Here is an 18,170-nt window from a genome sequence, read left to right as displayed (position 1 = left end):
CCCCAGCCCTTATTTTTAAGAATATTTTAAAGAGGTAGGAAATATTCTTAGCTCACTGCTTTGAAACTATGCTTTGGACTTACTTCTAAGTAAGCCAGTGTTCTAGGGTCCATATATTTGCTATTATTATTACTGAATCTAAATTCTTAATCAAATGGTCATAGTAATGGACACACAAAAATGTGTTCACTATTGCAATATTGTCAACACATATTTTCCATTTCTGAGGTCATAATACTTGGAATTGCTGACATTTTCTTCATCTGGCATTTTTCCTACATGAATAATAATTTCAAATTTTCAGGAGTTCTTCATAAAGTGCTCAGGTATTGTGAAAATATTCAAAGTTATTGTATTTCTTTACTAAGAAGGGCTCTATGGTTTGCAAACTCCTGATCCTCGCTAAGGCTACAGCAGCAGAAGGTTGTAGATGCATGTCGAATCCTGCATAGTCTTACATCCCAGCTCATTCAGTGACTTTCAGCTGAAAATATGACTAAGTTGATGATGCATACACGTTTTGAACTCTAAGTAATGGGAAAGAATTCCTTCTGTAAGCACATAATTGTTTTACCAGCAACAAAACCAAGTTAAAAAAAAAAAAGTCTGCTTTTTTTGTTCTGAGCAAACCCTCAGCCTCACTTTGTAGCTCAAGGTGGACTTGAACTCACTAACCCCCTGCTTCAGATTCCCAGGTACGAGGATTTTATTGGACCCAGCTTATGCCTGCTTAATTGCCTATTTCATTTATCATCACTAAACTAGCTTATTTATTCATTTATTTATTTATTTTTTTTTTTTTGAGATAGGGTTTTGCTCTAGTCCAGGCTGACCTGGATTTCACAATGTAGTCTCAGGGTGGCCTTGAACTCAAGGCAATCCTCCTACCTCTGCCTTCTGAGTGCTGGGATTAAAGGGGTGCACCACCATGTCCAGCTCTATACTAGCTTTTGATTGTCTAAAGAGAGAATAACCACAGAACAATGTTCACCAACATGTTGATTTTTATCCATATATGCATCCACCTCAGGCTATCCACTAATGCAAATGCCCTGTAAAGTACATATACTTGATCAGTTTTCTTCTAACATTACGTGTGTTATTGGAATATGCACCAACAAAAATGGGGATGATTTATATACTTTGGTATGAAGTGCAACTTCATTAAGGAGATAAATTATTCATAGGATAAATTCATTGTAGAATATAGACATATATTGCCCTGAAATTTTTATGTATGACAACAATTAAGTAGTGAATTCATATAGGAAAACATGTTTTGTTGTCTTAGCAATCAAAGCTGTACTTTCATTGGACAACTGGTTAGCTACAGAAGAAATGAAGATTGCGTGAACCAGTCACAGCAGACAGTGTGCTCTTAACAGGTAAGCATGTAAAAATGTTCAAGAGAATTCTCCTAAACCACGGACATACTTAATGCCTTTGTCATTATAACACTTTACAGAAAGCTTCATAGGCAAGAACTGATTTTATTTTCATTATTATTACAATTTTTGCTGGATTCCTAATGGGAAAGAGCTCGGAATCACTAGTGAAATATGCAAAAATATGCATAATTTTACCCTGAAGGAGATTATGCAAGAAATTCAGGCAAAGAAGCTTACCATGATAGTGCACTAATAAGTCAGCTTTCTTCATTAAAAGACTGTAACTTTTGCTCTGTCACCTTCATGTGGATCTGGTTTTCAAATCTCAGCAGCATGTCTGTGGTTTTTAAACCTTAATTAGCCTGGCAAACAGACCAGCCCCCAGGCAAGGAGGAAAACTGTAAAGCAACCATACACCCTGTAGTTTCAAACTGAAGGCAAAGGAAAGTTGTAGGTACTGATACTTCCTCTCTGAGATTATAGAATTGTTCCCATCAAGGTTGGCTGACCTAATGTTGAGCCTAAATTTGGTGGAGGATGGGAGCTGCTGCAGTGAAAGTGAATTGTAAGGCTCTTGAAAAACAAAACAAAACAAAACAAAACAAAACAAAACAAAACAAAAAACCTTTCAGGATGAAAGATGCCATCAGAGAAAATACAGATATAGTTACAGTGCTTTTATTTTTTTTTCTTTTGTTCTGAGACAACTCAGTGAAAAAAAACAAGATCAGGTTTATAAGAATGCACTTGTCAAGTTCTGATAGGGCATGTAAGAAGAATTGTTGTGAATCAAAGGATGGGTGAATTTTTGCTTTTCTTCGTTTTCACTGTGTACATACTAGGGTTTAAATTTTTCCAATTTAAACTCTTGCAACTAGGCTATGAATCAGTTCTGGAGTTGTAGGAAAGTACAATTCAAGTCTTTGCTTTGCGAACAAGGAAAGAAGCCAACAGGATAAACAGTCAAAATAATTATAATTCTTGGCAGAGAAATAATTATTAGATTCAGCAATATGAAATGTGTAAATGCATGGTTTATCTCACTGTGCATGCTTCCACTCTAAAAATAGCACCTTGTGTAACCAAGAGAGGCTTATTCTGAAGATTTGCTTATTTTCATCAGTGAATGATTTTAACGTGAAATATCAAAAGGCATTTTAAGATCTCATTCACTTGTATGTTGCTCCTGATACACAAAATATATCATTTCTAAAAGTTAATGCTTTTTATGTAATAGACTTGCTTCCTTGGCAGAGTAACTTTTCATGAAAGCTTGGGATATAATTGAGTTTTCTTTCATGTCTGTAAAGCTTTTTAAAATTCATGAATTTTCTTATCATTTTTGTAGCAAAGCAAAAGTATTTTCAAATCCTTTTAGAATTTTGTGTTTAACATTAACATATTTAAAATGGTACAGAAATAGATGGAGTGGAATAAATCTAACATAAGAAAATATTTGATTTTTGATGCCCTTGAATGTTGAAAATAGTTCGTTTACTCCCATTAAATCAGTCCCAGTACCTGTCACAGAGCTGTCTAGATTGTCCATACTGGACCCAGGTGTCTGGTCTAGTGCTCTCAGGGGTCTGGGCATTTCTAAAGGTTCCTCTTCATCATCTGCATCATCATCTGGAACATCTGTTTCCAAATCAGAAATCAAGGCTCCGGACACGTAACCTAATGGTGGAACTGGGGGCTGTGGAGGAGGATTATTGCTTTGAATGTGCCTAGAATTCAAATGGAAGAAATGAAACACAGGAAGCAATTCATTAACATTCAACAAAATTGAAGTTATAGTTAAATTGCATAGTAACTGATACAGTCTTCTTTTTCTTTAACTGATTTAGGAGGGTATGGTGAGTGCTTTCTTGTACTGCAGCAAAGACAATAGGCTATGGATACATGCATGATTATATAACAATGGTATGCACTCAGAAAATCTATTGGTGTTTATAGAGTAAGACATAAAATAAAGTACAAACCCATTATTTTGTATAAATAAGTTCTTTAAAAGTATATTGGAACATTTGTCCTTCATAACTATTTGAAGATAACTTTCTTCTCCAAAATAAATAAAATGACATTATTTCCAGGTTAATGCTTTAGTTAACACAACCTGTTGTCATCCATGTAGCTTACAGACTTGTATGGAAGAAAATACAGTTGTTGAGGGCCTGATTCCTCTAGCTTTATGTTGATCAGCACATATCCCCAGCCCTATGTTCACCCTGCCCAGTTCAGAGTAGACACAACTACTTACTGCTCTAGCTGTTTGAACATCTCACTAAGACTTAAGGGCAGAAATGGTGTATATCAGCATTGGCTGTGCTTACAACATTGACAAAGTATATTAAATAAATGTTTTATAATATGTAAGTAATTCTAATCTCAACCTTATGAAATATAAAGGACATATGTTATCACCCTTTTTTACAAATTATTCAAATAAAGCTTACATGCTTTGTTTTAAATATAACAGAATATGGAGCAGGACACTAAGGCATAGTTAATTTACATTGAGATGACCCAAGAGTTTCTTTGTCAGTGTGATTAAAGAATGAATGTTCTACATATGTGAACATATTGAATATTTTCATTGCCTTCATAGAAAAGTATTCAAATATCCTGATTTTAGAAAGTTTAAAGTAAGTACCATGCATTTTTAGTGTGTGTGTGTGTTGTATGCACTTATGTGATCAGATGTACACACTCCATGTATACACATACGGAGGACAGAGGAAGGCATCACACATCTTTCATTGTTCTTCCGCTTTATTTCCTTGACTCTCTCATTAAAGTTGGATGTTTCACTAATTTTGGCTAAATTGGTTGGCCAGTGAACCCTGGATGCAGAAAGAATGGTGGACTTCCTATCTCTACTCCCTCAGCAGTAAGATCACAGGCATGAGCATTCATGCCCAGATTTTTATGTGGGTGCTAGGAATAAAACTCAGATTCTCAAGTTTGTGCACCAAGAGCTCTTACTCACTGTGCTATCTCCCCAGCCCCTGTAATATACATGTTTACTGTTGGATTTTGAGTGTATTAAACAAGACTATTTTTCTCCTCATTTGTAGGCTGTTGTCTCCTGTTCCAAACTCCGATTTATTTCTGTACTATATTCTTCTGTCCTATCTTCCCCCCTTATTTTAAAGTTTAGATTTTATCAAATTCTCAGGACATGGGAATGGCACATCCAGCCTTTTTCATAAACTGCCTCTATCCCAGTCCAGTGATCTTTTACTCTTTGTAAGCCTAGTCTCGTAGTTTACCATTCTTTCTGCATTTAGGTATTTCAACTCTCAAAAGAATGGGCCATCAAGCTTGTTTTACAACATTGCAAGTTATCTCTTAGTCCAAAATTTCAAATCCTCCATATCCTTCCTGCAAATTAGTTTCAAAAGATGAAAAGCCACATGGTCAGGTTTCTAGCAGAATGTCTCCTCTCCTCGTACCAATGTTATGTTATAGTTAATTTCCCAAGTAAAATCAGCTGAATGGAGGAACAATTTTATTTTAGCTTACAGAGAAAGCATTGCACGATCAGAGACTGGACAATATTTTTGCCACAGAAGGTAGAAAAGAACAGCAAAAGACAGCTGAGCTCTGGCAAGGGGGAGCTGGCTATGTTTCAAAACTGGGTATCAACAACACACCTCCTCCAGAATGACTCTACCTCCCAAATTACAAACAAGTGGGAACCAAGCATTCAAAACACATGAGTTTATGTGTGACATCTGATTCTAACCACCAGAGAAGAGACCTGGAATTTATGCCTTTGGATTTCTTTCCAGACTTTATTCCACATATCTTCTCTTGGCTTATTTTAATCCATGGCTGTTTTTTTGGTCCCAGGTAAACTGTAATGTTAACTATAATATCTCTAAGAATACCCTCTTCTATTTTTTTTTTATATTTAAGGGTGAGCTTTGTGGCTTTCCTCATGGTTATCTTTGGTAACAGAAATGAAAGCAGTGATGTGTGTTTTGGGGACTAATTCCATATACAATCACTATCATTATTTTTTCACATGGATTAATTATATATGTAAATTATAAGCAAATTTCAAAGTCATGTAGCTATAAGACAGGTTCACCTTCACAGGTGAGGACCCAAGAATAGCAGTTGTGCAGTTAAACCCTGGACTAAGCAATCATAGTCTCTTTGGGACTTGAGATTTTGCCATCAACAATCCTAAAGTGAATCTAAACTTCCAGCACATCTGAGAATCTCCACAGGCAACTGCTTTAAATGATCAAACTACATGAGTTAAACATGTAACTAAAAGGAGATACTATTTGTCTTTCAGCAACTGTACTCAACTTAGTTAATTTTGAACAAAGCAACTTAAAGTAATGCAATACTGTATAAATATAGGTGTGTCTGACCACTGAGAAAATATGACTGTGAAAAAGTCTTGGTAGGTAAAGGTAGCCCAAAAAGTGAAAAATTGAAAAGCTGAGGCTGACTTTAAGCATGATGAAATCAATAGAAAATGATTTTTAGTAGGTTATAAGGATTTTCTTATCAAAAATCTAGGCAAACATATCAGTATTTAGAGGGGAAGTAAAACATAAAGTTATGAGAGTTGGCCCTATTTGCATTCCTGTAATATTTTTCACTTGATACTTATAGGCTTCCATCTATAATTTATGAATTTTTCTAATACTAGAAAGAGCACATTTGAATTTTTGCATTTATTTTTAGGTTTCTTTTGAGAGATTTCATGTATGATCTTTTTTCTGATCCATTTAGATCAGCCTCAAAGAGTGTTTAATAACTGATATTGGCCCTAAATGCTTTGAGAATATGTACATATTCACAACTGCATACAGAATTAATCACAATCATTTTGAAGACTCTAAAAGGAGTCCTTATTGTGGTGTTAAAAGTGAGTTCAAGGATAGGCTAATAGAAGTTGAACTTGAATTAGAAAAAGACTCTGATGCAGCCCAAAGCACTTTGTCCTGAAATTCAGCAGAACTGAATTCTTGACTCCATTTACTCCCCAGATAGCCATGTGCTTTTTTTCAGTATATTTCACATTTCTGCCATTTTTTCATAGTCTTACGAGAATCTCCTGTGCATAGATGCAAGAAAACATTTTCACACGTTGAAAGCATGAGACCCTTGGCTTGTTGAAAATATTTACCACGTCTGCTTTGATATGTCAAACTGATAGGCTCGCGTCAGCTCATCCAGGTGAGCTTGCAGCATGGGTTGCATCTCTTCACGTGGAGATGGAGTAAGAGTGGCAGTGGACTGCTGCCCAAAAGAGACGGCTGGAGAAGAAGCCACACCGCGGACAGGGGGTGTTGGGACACGGTCATCATCTTCTTCCAGTTCATCTTCCATACCCTGGTGCAGGTATGTTTGCACCGGTAATGGTGGGCACCAGCTGTCGCTGTCATAGCTGAAGTGAAGAAAAAAAGTGATAGATGCTCACCCCAATACACACAATTATGTGGCAATAAATATCAATCATATTGTGTCTAAAAGGTTTCCCTCAGTTTATTTCATCCTGTTTATTTCTTGCTGATTGTTGGTGCTGTTATAGTAAATCACCTGGCTATTAATTCTATTTTTAATTACATCTGTTATCTTAGAATATCTCAATTTATTCTTAAAAGACCTTGTTAGCTAATTGTTACCCCACAGTTACAAAAGGCAATAACTTCCTAACAAAGTTACTCGAGTGGAAACACCAAATTACCAATTAAAGACAATTAATGAAGTTAGTGCTTGTGGATTTAACTACTTCCTCACTTGTTCACCCCATGCATGAGCAGAGTCCACCAACAGAGCTGGCTGATCATCAGACATGTTGGAGAATATCATTTGCTCTTGTAGTTCCATGCCAATCAATCATTACATTCCATGTAACATACTCATCCTGAACACTTTGTGATTAAGATATCAATATCCCTTTGTTTCTTTAAGTTTCTCAGCAGAAATGCAGGCCTTTCCTTATTTGTACAAATATATTTTCAGAATCTTGCCTTATAAAATATATTGTAAACAATAAAAATTGCCTTATGATATGCCATTTTAATGGATTTCAGTGTACAACGAAATAGTAGTTAACTTAAAATTTAGATTGCATATCAAGTTTTTTAGATGATTCTGAACCATTAATACAGAAATTTAATCCATAAAGTTTTAATTGTGATACAAAATGAGTAGCATTTTTATGTATGCCTTCTCTGTAAGCCTAGTATTCTCAGAAAACAAATAAATGCCTAGATAATTTTAAATAAAGACATAAAAAGATAAAATGATTTTTAACATACTATTATTGAATAATCTTCTTGTAAGTTTAAGCTCTTAACCCTGTCCTGAATCTTTCTCCTATAATGAATCCCTATTTCCACAATCAAATTATGGCTATGTTTAGATACACATAGGCCCATTATCTTTCTTTGTCACCTATCTATGTTCTCAACTTATCTTTTATACAGATTCTATTTCTATAGTTTTCATTTGCATCACAACTCTGCTTAAAGTTATTCACTTATTATAACTAAGACACACAAAAAATCCTAACATAAAATCAGACAAAACATCATTTATCAAATAAGCAGCCCATTATTTCAAGCAAACTTTCCAACTATGTCCTGAACACCAGCTTACCCTTTATTACTTTCTAAACTCTGAGTGTGTGAATACCTTCTCACATCACCAGTGGTTCCTGCTATTCCTCCAGTGCTCACTCCCAGGGCGAAACTCAAAGTAGAATAAATATCCCAACCACCCATTTCTAGTCTGGATCTCTGTAGAAAACTGTTAACTTGTAAAAAACCTAGGTGATTCTTGAATATTTGTGCTTCAGTTCCTTTCAGCATATCATGTCTAAAGTACAGTTTTTCACAAAAACTTGAATATGGATTGTTATAACAGTTTTAGTCTTACTTACCAAAATTTGAAAGTAAGATATACCCTAGAAGGCAGTTGGATAAATAAATTGTAACACATACATGGAATATTGTTCATTACCAAGAAGAAATAAGTTATTGAGCTTTAAAAGGACATGGCAAAAAATTAAACAATTCTTGTTAAGTAACAAAAGCTAATCTGAAAACTCAACATATTATATAACTCTAGCAATATGATATACAAAAGGGCAAAAATTAAAGAAGCAGTAAAAAGATCAGTTGTTGTCAGGGAGTGGGGATTGAAGGATAAATAAGCAGGGAACAAAACTCTCAGCACTCAGGAGGTAGAGGCAGGATGGTCACTGCAAGTCTGGGTGACATAGTGAGTTTCATGTCTGTCGCGTTATATTGTATGAGTATGTATGTATAACAAAAGCATGTCCATACCAGTGAATGCACACTTGTACAAGAATGAATTATATTTGTAAACTACGGACTCTGAGTGACATTAATGTCAACATTGGTTGATAAATGACAACAAGGTACAAATTTTGGGGGAAATGTTTATGTTGAGAAATATTTTATGTTAGAGGGCTAAGATGTTAGAGGGCTAAGATTAATGTCTCTGTACTTTGCTTAATTTTCCTGTGGACCTAATCTTGTATATAAAAACAAACTAAAAATCTTTTAAATATATCCTAGGATAAAATAAATGAAAATTAAAAAGAAATAAAACTTATTTCAAATAAACTACACTCCTCTAAATTAAGCATCATATATATATATATATATATATATATATATATATATATATATATATATTTTTTTTTTTTTTTTTTTTTTTTTTTTTTTGAGGTAGGGTCTCACTCTAGGTCACACTGACCTGGAATTCATTATGTAGTCCCAGAGTGGGGAAATCCTCCTACCTCTGCCTCCCCAGTGCTGGAATTTAGGGCCTTTGCCACCAAGCCCAGCAAACATTTTCTTTTACTTTGAATCCTTCAAGTTAAAAGCCAATTTCAATCTTTTGTAAAACTTTTTTGATAAATCCACTCAGCACTTATATGCCATATTTCTCAGCTTGTACTGAAACTATAATGAGCAGTTATTAGAAAATAATTGTGCATTTCCTACATTGTGTCCTCTACTCAGTTACTTAGTATTGAGCTTTTCCTCAAGCAGATTTAAGCTACCTATAGATATAACATTAAACATTCCCGTTTTGCTATATGTAACATAATCCTTAAAATTAACATAAAATAAAAATCACTCAAATAATATAAAGGCTAAAAACACTCATAAGGATTCTTATTGATACATAAGCTATTTCATTAATAAGAAGGCTTGCATTTTTGCTCACTTATCTTTAAATTTCATAGTATTAGAGCAAACAAGAACAAAATGACCTGGATATCCATGACCTCTTACTGACTGGTATGACCTACAAAGGACCTTCATAATAGGAGGAAAATAAGATGACATCAAAATAAAAGAGAGACTAATTGAGAGGGGAAGGGTATATGATGGAGGGTGGAATTCTGAATGGCAAAGTCGGGGGAAAAGGGGGTTATAATGGTTCATTATCTATAATTATGGACACTGTCAATAAAAAAGTTTAAAAAGAATATGTACTTGAAAGTTAATCATAAAAGTTCTGTGCATATTCTGTATAAAAAGTACCTACTGCTCAATTTCATTGATAGTTAAAATTACATTAACTTAGTAAAACTTATTACAAAGGCACACACATTTTTTTTTTTGGTACCAGAACAAAATAGTTGCACTTTCAATATTTACATTGGCTCCTTGCCAGGACTATAATCCCTTCAAATAAAGAGAGTACTCTATATTTAATCTAGCAAATGGATGTAGCCAATTATTCATAAAATATCCCTACTTGATACATGCTAAACAATTTAAAATTTTAGCAATCTAGTGGAGATATTCACAGGGAATGAAACACATGGGTAACAAAAAAGAATGTAAGATGTTCTATCTATCTATCTATCTATCTATCTATCTATCTATCTATCTATCTATTGCTAGAAGATAATGCTTATTGTAATTGATTCATTTTCTATTATTCAAATAGTGCTAGACAAAGGAGAGTTTATTTAAATATTATTTTTGACATTATATAGATATTTTGTATTAGTATTAAATGTGTACAACATATTTATTAGTCTTTCAATTAAAAAAGGATGAATATCATCCTCAATTTCCCCATGTCACTTCTGTAAAGGTAACATAAAACAGCAGTAAACTTGTAGTTCTATCTAAGGTGAATTCAAAGTGTTTCATACAAAAAAATAATTAAGTAAAAAGATAGGGGAAAACATGCTGGGTAAAAATATGGAAAATGAATGAGGCAAATTTGGGATATGGTTCTTATCATGTGACAGAGTGCAATTGTTTACTCTCTTTCTGGCATTTATGTCTTAGCTCAGTACAGAGGAGAAAATACTTAGGTTCCATGTAGCTACTGATGAATGAGAAGAAGACAGCAGATGAGACTATAATTTTTGTAAATCACACAGCTCTGTGTTCATCATTTCCTTCATATTTTGTCCATACATAATTTATTTAAGTGATAGAACTTCAATTTTTTTCTTGTAGTCATGTCAAGAAAAATGTTCCCAATGCCAAATACCAGCTCTTTGGGCCAACTTTTCCTGGGGAAGCACATGTTCTCTGGCATCCTGTCACTGAAATATGAGACATCACAGTATATGCTCTGCCTGCTAAACAATGATAAATATGACAGCAAATCAATGTCCCATGTGAACTAACTCATTAAAGGCCAAATCCAAACACAAAATTACTAGTAAGTATACAATAAAGCTCAATACCAGTCAAAGTTTGCCAATTGCTAATTGCAGTAACAAAGTAGAGCCCCAGTTTTCTATTTAATTACTGTTGAATTCTTCTGAACATCATATGACTATAATAAGTGTGTTACATTCACAGCTAGAGATGAATACATTTCAAGACTTTTTTTTTTGAGGGGGGTGAGGTAGGGTCTCACACTAGTCCAGGCTGACCTGGAATTTACTTTGTAGTCTCAGGGTGGCCTTGAACTCATGGCGATCCTCCTACCTCTGCCTCCCGAATGGTGGGATTAAAGGCGTGTGCCACCACGCCTGGCTTTAAGACATTATTTTTAAAACTCTAGAAACATATTGATAAGAGATAATATTTATCATCATGGCTACATTATTAAATAGTAACAAATGCCTTTTTATTTGAACACTTTGATAAATTTTGATATTTAATACTGTTAAGGAAGAAAAGGCCAAAATAAGTTTTGGAATAAAAATTGATGTCTAAAACTTTAGAAATGATACTAAAATTACGAGATTGTATTTGCAAGATTATGATTGTCTTCACCTTAGTCTGTCTCCTACATCTATCCCTTTCCTTCCTTCTTACTGTCATTGCCTTATTTTCATCCCTTGTCATTTTCATGATGTGAGCCATTCTGCTGAAATATTCCATACCCTACCATCTGCCTCAATTCTCCTGTCCTCCAATCCATCATCAATAATCACACAGCAAAAGCATTCTATAGCACATGTGGTTTCATAATTAACTTCAAGATAACTTCTCAGATTGTTTCCTACATTGTATAGACTTAAATGTAAAAGACAGAAAACCTCACACAGTGTGCACCGATCATTGAAGGATGCAGATAAACAACTAAAGTGCAACACAGGGCTTGGAAGATGGCTTAGTGGTTAAGGCATATGCCTACAAAGCCAAAGGTCCTTGGTTCAATTCCCCAGGACCCATGTAAGCCAAATGAACAAAGGGGCACATGCATCTTGTTTGCAGTGGCTGCAGGCCCTGGTGAACCCATTATCTCTCTCCTTTCTCTCTCAAAAATTATAAATAGGTTCTTTTTTAAATGTACCCTGGTGAGCACCAGGACAGAGAAGCAAACTTAAGAAATATTAAAAAAATAAAAGAATACCTGAAAAACTTAATTAAAATAGGGTGGGGTTTCCAAGGGAAGAGTACTGTGGCTTTTTCTACCCCATTTTCTCATCTTATCATAATTTATTTCACTTTTTTCTCTTCGACCAAGGACTTTTCTCTCCATCTGGATAGCAAATTAAGACACTAGTATTGCTTTGTTGTATTAGTTGGTTAATAATCCATTTTAGTATACAGATGATTCTATATTAGAGACTTTTTGTTATCCATTACTCTAGGCCTGCATTTCAAGAGTCCCAATTTCAAGTACTACTATTTATGAATAAGTGATTTAGAATTCATGTCAAGAAAATTATCATTTTATGTACATTGATTACTTGGGACTTCTTATAAAAATGATGTGCATCTGTGTGTGGTGCCAGTGTGTGCACCCATGCATGAGGTTCTCAGTATGAGAACTGTCTAAGGCCCACTCTCTGGTCAGGCATCAGATCTTCTTTATCATGTCTCTGTATCATTGGTTTCTGCAGCTTACTTTGTTAGTACTGGACTTAGAATTTCTCATGTACTTAAAAATTATGCTTGATTATGGGATGGCATTAATAACAATGACAAAATCTGTATATCTCTGTAATCTAATCATGTATAGAATCCTTGAAGAAATAAATATTAAAAACAAAAAATAATACTAAAGTTTTTGCAATCATGTTGTATATTGCTGTAATCTAAACATGTATAGAATCCTTGAAGAAATAAATATTAAAAGCAAAAGTAATACTAAAGTTTTTGCAATCATGTATCAAGTAAAACTAAAGTGTGAATTATGAATGTTTCAAAGTAAAGTATAAAAGAAAGTCTATAGGTCTTTCTGGTGAAATACTCATTACTAACACCATGAGTATGAGAGAATAGCCTGTGTTCAACGATGCTTCCTTTTCTATAACAAGAATTGGATACATTAGAAGGAAAAAAGACATAAGTAATCCATCAGGTAAAGGCTATCAACACAAAACTACTAATTTTATTTGGTTCTTGACAATTGACAACAAATGTCTTTTGAACAATTAAAGCCAGGCATGGTGGTGCATACCTTTAATCCAAGCACTTGGGAGGCAGAGGCAGGAGGATGACTGTGAGTTTGAGATCACCCTGGAATACATGGAGAATTCTGGAACAGCCTAGGATAGTGTAAGACCCTACCCCTACCCCACCAAAAAGAAAAAGAAAGCAGATACAGAGAGAGAATGGGCACTCCAGGGCCTCTGGCCACTGCAAATAAATTCCAGACACATGCAACACCTTGTGCATCTGGCTTTGAACAGATTTTGAACAGATACTGGGGAATCGAACCTCGGTCCCTTAGCTTTGCAGGCTAGAACCTTAACTGCTAAGCCATCTCTCCAGCCTTTAAAAAAATTATTGAAATGTCCGTTAATATGAATTTTGGCCAAATATTACAAAACTTACTAATTCTAAAATATGTAAACATAATATTAGATGTCATAGTATTCTGAAAATAATTTGTGTGAAAAGATAAAACTATACCAACCTAAATTATTTGATCATCAAATGAAGTATTTCCAAGTCTACTATTATATTACAAGATCAGGTGATAAGATAAGAATGTGTACTTAATATACTTTATTTTAATTTAATAGGCATTATTATATCTGGTATAGAAAAAGAAAAAAGTCTAAATTACCTACAATTTTTCTGTGATCTGACTTCCAGATTTTATTCACAGAAATCTTGAACAACAGTAATTTTTCATACAAAATCCAGTTCCTTATTCTCTGGCTATAGCCTTAAATACAAGCTGTTAAACTCTGTAATGATATTTTCCTATGAAATATACAGCTCTTATTTTTCATTTCCCAGGATTCATGTGATAGAAACACATCTTCACCACTGATATTAATTAAGATTGTATGTAAAAATTTAGTTTTATGTCAGAAAAAGAAAGGGTCTACTTTTCATTACCTAATTCAAATCTAAACATTTTTACAAGTTAAATTGTTCTTACATTTATGTATTAGAGCACCATAAACCCAGAAGGACAAATTAAAGAAAGTCATAGGGAGAAATATATGCGTATATTGGTATGCTTGTATATAGTGCACATATTATATATGTACATTAATGTGTGCTATGTTTGCATATACGGAAAAAAGGTAGATGTAGGGAGAAAATGCTGTGACACTGAGAGTTACAGTTATTACAATTACTCTGGGTTGCTTAAACCCCACAGGTATGTAGAAAGTAGAAGATATGGAGAAAAACTGACAAGTACGTGCATATATTTATTAGAACAAAGAAAGGCCTAGAACCACTATTCAAATGAGCTGAGATGTTTAACTTCAAAATATTTCTTTGTAAAGAAACTTTGCGAAGAGACATCTGGCTGAATTCTGTAATTTTAGGTTACATCCAGACTCAGCTAAACAATGATATGTAATTCAAAAGGAAGACATAGGATGTAAAATTATTAAAATTGAAAGGAGATTACATTTTACTTGCTCTGTACTTTGGAATAAAAAAAAAAAAAACATTACCTTTGTCTTTGTGTTTGAAATCAACACTTAAAATGACAGGGAAACTAACCCTTGTGAGAAACATTTGGGAAAGAATAGGCAAACTGGTCACATTTAAAGCCCATCAAAAGAAATTTTCGTACTTAAAAAGGTTTTTGTTACAGAGTGTGCATTGGCTTGAACCTCTTTTATTGTTCCTTTCCCTAAATTCCCATCAGAGCTGATGATTAAAGTTCTACCCACTGGCCAGGTCCCTACAATTATCCCATTGTGATGGCGCTCTACTGTGGCGCCCTGCTATGGCCAGACATCAAGTCATTAGGAAACTGCAAGGGATGATGAAGAAGGTTATTTTAATTCCCTTTTCAGCTCTTCTCAGGAGTGGCTCTTTAGTTCACAGAGCTGTGGGTACTTGCTTTCAAACTAACAAGCAATATTATAAATGGAGGCTGCATTATCATGATTGCAGACAATCTAAGGCACTTGAGGGCCAAGGATTCTTATTCCTCAATATGTGCTGTTTTGTACTTATCAGTGAAAAATATATAGACAGGGCAAACATTAAAAGGGTGGGGGAATGCAATGAACAAGGAGGAAGGGCATCCAGGCAGCAATGAGCAATCTGAACAATAAGGAGGGAGAGGAAGTCTTGGCCATTTTGTTAGTACATCACATCCTCTTACCCATTTTCCTGCTGCTCAGCTGCATAGTGATCCAGCTCTGTACCAGGAAGGGGCTGGACTGGAGGAGGAGGTAGAGGGACATTAGCCCAAGTGGATCCATTGTTTTTCTGTGGTTTAGAAGAATTTTTGGTTTTCTTCTTTTTCCCACCTTTCCCACCTGAAAGGAACAATGCATTTATTCAGAGACACTGGTTATCAGGAGAAACAGAGACCATCAAAAGACATAATGCATTTGTGTTTTCAAAACAACACAATTAGTGTGCTAGACATGGTAAAAAGCTATAAACAACAAAATAATATAATCAGATACACTTTAAAAAAAATAAATCAGTCAAATGGCATTGTGTCTTTCCCAACGTGTTAACTGCAGTGCTGAATAAACCAAAGCCACAGTAGCTGTGTCAAAAGTACATTTATTGATTTACTCATGTCTGCTATTCCCATATTTCCATTCTTAGATAAAATAATGCTCCATAAAAAAATTCTTCTAAATGTTAGATTTCAGTGTTTATAATGTTCTTTTGCATAATCTCTCTCAGAGAAAATATAGTCTCTGACAATACAGGCTAAACTTTTCCATTAGATTTTACTCCATTTAATTAATCTAGAATAGTAACATTTTTCTCTCTCTCAAAAGTCACTGGTAAAATTCAATCAATGACAATCTAGAAAATATCTGTAAATCTCTTACAAAGACACATTGCATAGAGTTTTTGAGTAATAAATGACATTTTGCATAGAATGAGAATTGTTTTCAGCTATTTTCACAATAACATTTCATAAAAATCCAAAAAGAGGGGGAATAATGGAAATAGGGTAATCAAATTAGTTATTATGTATTATACCAATGGATTCATGCATAAATGTGAGCTGAAAATGGGTTATCAGTATGTTAACCATATCTAGGATTACATGGAGCTTAATGGAACATTCAAAAATCAGAAATCATTGGGGTAATGCTATACATTTTATTCTTTCAAAAATTCTTAAGTAAAGTTTCTTCACTAATAAGGGTACAAAGTGGATATAAGATTGAATACTTTTTAATAATATCTATGTTTTTTTGAGAGAGAGAGAGAAAGAGAAACAATGAGTTCACCAGGGCCTTTGGCTGCTGAAAACAAATTCCAGACACATGCACTACTTTGTGCATCTGGCTTATGTCAGTCATGGGGAACTTAATATGTGTTCTTTGGCTTTCCAGGTAAGTGCCTTAATCACTAGACCATTTCTACAGCCTAAGAATGAATACTTCTTAAACAATTACAAAATAGATGAATTTAGGAAACCCATGGAACTTCCATGACTTGCTCTTTGGCCTATATATCTGGCTTCATTTGCAAAAAGTAATATTGACCCTTTGTGCTTCATCTTTCTGCAACTAAAAGTTGTGAGCATAGGAGATTTATAGCCAGACTTTCACACTATGGAGATCTTGAAATGCTCACTTGTGTCCTTTCTTCTAACAATTACTAATGTTTTAGTCAAATCTGATTGCATAATTTAACAATAATGTATTGGAAGTTTGGAAAATGATAAAACTGTTAAATTAGATATACATGTATACTACTGCAATGCGTGTTTTCTACACAGCATGCATACAAATGTACACATTTATAAAACCATCCTTGCACTCAATGCTTCTACCTTTTGTTTCACTTCTCAGCATTTGTAGAGTGAAAGGGAATGAGAACAGATGCCTTCTGTTTAGAGGTAAAAAATTGATTTCTGGATTTGCAGACTGGTCTCTTTCTAACTTTATAACTGAGTCAGTAGATAACACTTTAACTTCATATGTGAAAGAGACATTACTATTTTCTTGAGTTACTTTTAGTATTATAAGAGATAATGCATATAAAATCCTGATGAAATACAGATGCTACTTAAATGCCACTCCTTGCTGGTCACTCTCATCTTCTTTCATGAAAACAGCTTCATTCACCTCTCATGGCTTCTCTATACCACCTTCTCCAGACCAGTACATATTCCAGACATAGCAGTGACATCCAAGTAAGCCAAAAACAAGACCATTCAACAGCCTGTAATTTTTCCTTAAGGGAAATGAACCTTAAATCACACATTCTGAGAGCAATCTGAAGTCACCATGTAGCAGCTTAACTAGAATTTACTGTTAGTAGAAATTTGAACCCAACTGTCCTTAAGTCATTAGTTAAATCCTTGTTTCAGTCCTTGCTTACATTCAAGATAGCCATTCATCATCAACAGTAATAACCAACAGGCCTTAAAATTTGTTTTGGAAACAGAGCTGATTCCCAGAGGAAATTTCTGAGTGCCTTCCAACAAACATTGGAAGTATCTTTTGGTAAAGTATCTGTTCTGTCATTCTGGACAGTTAGGGAAGGAGCAGTAATCAACATGACCATTTTCCCTTAGCTATGCACTTAGTGAGCAGATCCTGTCATAGTAGTAAATACAGGGCATAATCTGAAGCAGCTATGATCTAAATCTTCACTGATGTAAACCACTGTCCACTGCAGCTGCCTGCAACTAAAAAACATGCAATCACTTCAAGTGAGGACTGCTGGCACTGTGTTTAAAGACAGCCAATTCTCATGTTTTGCAAGTACATTTGACTCCTCTCTCTTCAACTCAAAATGTAAATATTTGGAATTTTTGTGATTAAAAAATGAGTCCCATGGAAGTAGAATTACAAAATAACTTCTTTAAACATAACTATATAGGGGCTATGGGAAGGAGATCAATGGTAGAGGACTTCTTAAAGTGCAGGACAGCCTGGGCTTG

The 18,170-nt window shown here is 34.4% G+C and overlaps 1 protein-coding gene across 20 annotated transcripts in view; it reads right to left on the bottom strand.

Moving 5' to 3' along the window:
• Positions 1 to 18,170, bottom strand: part of Robo2 (roundabout guidance receptor 2) — a 1,359,396-nt gene that overhangs the window by 19,664 nt on the left and 1,321,562 nt on the right. For all 20 annotated transcript variants that reach the window (XM_045147698.1, XM_045147700.1, XM_045147702.1 and 17 more), the window contains 3 exons: positions 15,408 to 15,564; positions 6,541 to 6,801; positions 2,910 to 3,115 (listed from right to left, as the gene is read on the bottom strand). In XM_045147698.1, coding sequence (XP_045003633.1) covers positions 2,910 to 3,115; positions 6,541 to 6,801; positions 15,408 to 15,564 — 624 coding nt within the window. The remainder of the gene's footprint in view (positions 1 to 2,909; positions 3,116 to 6,540; positions 6,802 to 15,407; positions 15,565 to 18,170) is intronic.

Source organism: Jaculus jaculus, chromosome 4 (genome assembly GCF_020740685.1).
Source record: "Jaculus jaculus isolate mJacJac1 chromosome 4, mJacJac1.mat.Y.cur, whole genome shotgun sequence".
NCBI classification, from domain to species: Eukaryota; Metazoa; Chordata; class Mammalia; order Rodentia; family Dipodidae; genus Jaculus; species Jaculus jaculus.
This window is presented reverse-complemented; position numbering and strand designations above follow the sequence as displayed.